The 4,845-nt window shown below is 31.5% G+C and overlaps 1 protein-coding gene across 1 annotated transcript; it reads right to left on the bottom strand.

Annotated features, from left to right (window-relative positions):
- Positions 1-3,383: 3,383 nt before the first annotated feature.
- Positions 3,384-4,481, bottom strand: LOC112526448 (zinc finger CCCH domain-containing protein 1-like). Its single transcript, XM_025136729.1, has 3 exons — positions 4,451-4,481; positions 3,585-4,354; positions 3,384-3,485 (listed from the first exon to the last, which is right to left on the bottom strand). The coding sequence occupies exons 1-3, from the start codon at positions 4,479-4,481 to the stop codon at positions 3,384-3,386; spliced, it is 903 nt and encodes a 300-aa protein (XP_024992497.1).
- Positions 4,482-4,845: the final 364 nt, after the last annotated feature.

Here is a 4,845-nt window from a genome sequence, read left to right on the forward strand (position 1 = left end):
ATCTCGCTGCATTGCGCGAGTACGCTTCTATTTATATTATAAAACATTTGACACAATCTTTTAAAAACAATTTTTTAAGCATTATGTATTGTTATATAATGCCAATTTACTTAATTTTTAAAATTAAAAGTAAATTGTGCGTAAGTACAACTTATTAAAGTTCTATATTTAAATTCGTATAACTAACAGCAGATAAACATAATCCAATAGATGATAAACATCGTATTTTAAATATAAAAAATCTAAAATATAAGTAAGATAATTATTGATGTCTAACAAAATACTTAATAATTATCTTTATAAAAAAATTATATTATTAAACCAAAAATAAAAAATTGAATTAAAAATACACAAAAAGAATAAATTTTTAATAATTAGTTTGGTGCTAATACCAATATATTTTTTTTTAATTTTTTATGATATATATTCATATTTATATTTTATTCAAAAATAAAAACATTATCGTTTTCTCAAAACCACATCAAACCGTATTAATTTTAAAGAAATACATAAATTAGTTTCATTAAAAACATAAGAACAAACATATATGAAACAATTTTATCATATCAAAACAATTTCATTAAACAATGAAATCAATGGATGATAATGGTTCGCACTGTTTGTACAAATATGGACGGTTTGCATTTGATCGCTCCCCTATATATAAGAATGTGTACTTTGCAAACCACATTATTTGGACAACTCGTACAAACCTCATTCAACTAATCATAATTTTTTATTTTTTTCATTTTTTTTGTAATTATGAGAAGTTGATTAGTTATTTCTATTGTGATGAATATTATCATCTTCATTATATTAATTTTAGAAAAATACATGAAACAGTTTCATTAAAAACATAAGAACAACCATGTATGAAACAATTTTATCAAGAAAAGTATTATTTGAAACAATTTCATCATAATAAACAATTTAATGAAACAAAGGATGTTTCAAATGCATCCAATCACATTTGTACAACAAATACAACCCAATTAATTGAGATATTTATAGATATGATGTGAGTTCATTTATTATGATTTGAATATTTATCGAAGATGACTAGGGTTCATTAATTATGATCAATACTTTATATTAAGAAACAATCAAAACTTTTATGAAATCACATATTCATCAAATTAAATGGACGGTTGAGATTAAATTGTCTTTGGTTGTATAAATGTAAAATGTTGCATAATAACTCATCATATATATATATATATATATATATATATATATATATATATATCAAAAAATCTTTATTAGAGCAGGTCATCGTTCCTTTCTTCTTCCTCCGGTTAGTGAAATAAGTCACACCACCACCACCATCATGGTGAGTCACCATGGCTACCAGATCTCACCCTATTCACATCTTGTGACCACCACCAGACTCTCCATCTCCAGATCTCAGTCCTTCACCACGTCATCAGAGAAGTTATCTGGTACTACTCCTTGGGTTTATTTTGCTGATTACGTGTGGTCCTTTGGAATTTGATTGGTTTGTGGTCACTTAAATTAAATATGACTGGTGGTTCTCATGATCAAAGGGTTACAGGTTGTGATTGTCCATAATATGACCCATAATTCAAGTTTTGGTCTAAAACTTGATCCTACTAATTTTTTTTTAATAACCTGGATATCCAACCCGTTATGTAAGCCGACTAATTCAGGACAACCACCTGCTTTGCAGATAGTCCGGAGTCACCGCATTTGAACTTCTGTGGCCACAAGGGATCCTACTAATTATCAACTACGGCATATATAACACCCTCAAATTTTAGGAGCTTTTGATTAAAATTTCTACTAATATATCATATAAGGACATAATCCTTTTTAGGGGTTGTTTTGTTTACCTTTTAATAATTACATTAAGAGATGATTCTTGTTTGGGGAAGGAAAAAAAAGAAAAACCAATTTCTTTCCCCAGAAAACGACAACCCAATAAAACCATAGTGCAGCAGACCCCACTACCATGCATGCAAAGCAAAGAATCTTCCAAAATCGCCAATACTTTTAGATATCTGGATTCAAATATATACATTCGTCACTTACCATGTTAAATGTGAGATTTTGAACAGGTTACATGTGTTTATATCTTTTTATCGACATGTGTAAAACTATCAAACCATTAATTGTTTGGTTTTAGATTCAAATTATTAATGGTTTAGGTTTAGTTTCAGATTGTTAATTGTTTTAGGTTTAGCTCATTTATGTTCTTAACACATATTCACTCTTATCTCATTTATGCATTCTCTATCCCCATTTTAGCATTAGCTGTTCATGAATCATAATGATGACATTGCCTCTCGGGACTTTGTAGCATATCGTTTTAGTTTCTCGACCAATTAATTATAGGATTTTGAGTACCTGGTGGAGGAGCCACCGGATGGCTATTAGGCGATGAACGGAGGGAAAAGGACGGAGGAGAAAGTTTGAAAAATTGGATCTCGGTTGGTTTTGTAAAGCTAAGATCTGTATGATTTCCGATATGAAATATATATTTAACATGATCATCTCAAAACCAAACAATCCCCAGTATGTCCTATCCCTATCCGAATGCAAGTTAAAGTGCAGAGATATGCAGAAAACAACACTCGAAAAACAAGTTGAAAACAAGAAAGGCAAACCAAACAACACAAGTCAAAGAAGTGCTTATTCCATTGTTACTAGGTCATTGTTGGCTTACATATCCCACCCTAACGTCTATTCTCCAATAAGCTGCCATAACACAGTAATAAATACATGCATTTAGTCTAAACTTGTTGAACCCAATGTCCATCCATCAAACAATAACAAGTATATATTCCATTGATGAACTAATCAGGGAGCCACAAATACAAACAAATGATTCAATTCTAACTCCCCAATAATTAATTACTCAATACCTATATATTTAAAGAAAATTTTTCCAATAAGCTGCCATAACTACATACATATGTGGGGGTTCACGTGAGACCAAGGGTTTTTCGTGAGACCCGTGAGACCAATGTATGTTCATTGATCAACTTTATAAGTTAATAATCTAATGGTCTAAAGTTGCACGGTGATAATTCTGTGATTATTGAGAAGTCTCGTGGTGTTTATAAATGTTCAAATTATCGTATTGTAGACATAATCTAAGTGTTAAGAATTGGTCTTATGGGTATCACATGATTCCAAGTTATGTGTGTATATGTATGTATGTAGTATGCAAGCATTATGCATGTATTGGTGGCTTGGATTATTAAATTCTCATAATTATTAAACGGTGCATACAGTAGAGGATATATATATTTGACGAATCAAAAACCACAGAGATGTATATGTATTCATGCAGTAAATGAAAGCAGAGGAACAACACCATTGTGTAATTAGTGCCAAATCTAAAACAATACCTAGCTAGCTAGCTATTTCCCCATCTTCATCTTTTTTCGTATTTCATGTGCCGAGTTGAATATCCCATGCGTTGGCCGATTGCACACATAACACGATTTCTTCTTTCCATGGTGCTGCATATACATATATCAAATCAAAAATTAAGCATAAAAGACAACATACGATAATCTTATGAATAAAATTGATGATGATGATGATGAGAATCTAATTACCTTTAAAGCACACTTCTCACAGAAATAATGCTTGCAGTTGGTCGCAACAGGGTTAACAAATGGATCTCTGCAGATAAAACAAGCAATCGGAAGTCCATCGTCTTCATCTTCAACATCATCATCATCATCTTCATCTTTGAATGCCAATTTCCTCTTCCTTTCCTTCTCTGATTCATTCCATTGGTTCTCTAGTTGCCAGCCTGACTTATAATCGCCGCGATCATGTAAAAATTTACATGAATCGCCGTAACCACAGTAACCGGTTTGTTTATAGTCCTTACACACATCTGGTTGGTAATCGAATCTAGTCGAAGTTCTAATATGAACAGGAGCTCTCAATGGACCATGGAATCCACTTGAAACAGTTTGCTCACGTCTAAAACCAGCTTTATGATCCGTATACGCATGAATGCCTTTGTATAACTTATGATCGTCATTATAATTACTCTTTTGTTTGCCTTTTAAAGCTTCGTCTGCTCGCTTCAGAACTCTTTCACGAATTGACCTCGAATCTCTGGAAAATTCTGTTTCTGTTTCGAGTGTTGCTGTTGCTCTACTGTCGTTGTGAACTTGAATTTCTTTGGAAGAATCGTACTGAAACATCGACGCCTTCTCTAATTGCTTAGAAAACCATCGAGATGTTGCAAAATGTAGTTTATTGTCTGGTGGAGCAGGCAATTTCTTCTTCATCACAACAGCAGAGGCTTCATCTCCTTTAGTTTGTATTGATATATTATTGTTCTTCAAGGGTTTACGGAAATAGATGCGACCTGGATAGCAAAATCAAATCAAAAATTCGTGGATTCATTCAATAACACATACCTACCTATTAATTTGCTTGGAAAATAGATTGAATCGATACGTACCTTCTTGTTTTTCTTCGCCATTCTCCGCCATTGTTGTGGATCGAGAACCAAACCAGAAAACAAAACCCCAGAACTCAAAAAGTCTTTTTAAAACGGAAGAAAGCGTCCAGAAGGATACGGATGTATATATATATATATATAGGTTATATTTCTTTTACAACCTTTGCAGCCCAGTTAATTGAGATATTTATAAAAATGATTGGAGTTCATTTATTATGATTTGAATATTTATGGAATATGAATATAGTTTATTAATTATGATTAATAATTTATATTAGGAAACAATTAATTAATTAAAAATTAAATGGTTGAGATGAGGGTTGTATAAGGTGTAGAAATGGCAAATGATGTAGAATAACATCCCTTTATTTATATATATATATATATATATATAT

Source organism: Cynara cardunculus (genome assembly GCF_001531365.2).
Source record: "Cynara cardunculus var. scolymus isolate 2C chromosome LG 14, CcrdV1, whole genome shotgun sequence".
In the NCBI taxonomy this organism is placed as follows: Eukaryota; Viridiplantae; Streptophyta; class Magnoliopsida; order Asterales; family Asteraceae; genus Cynara; species Cynara cardunculus.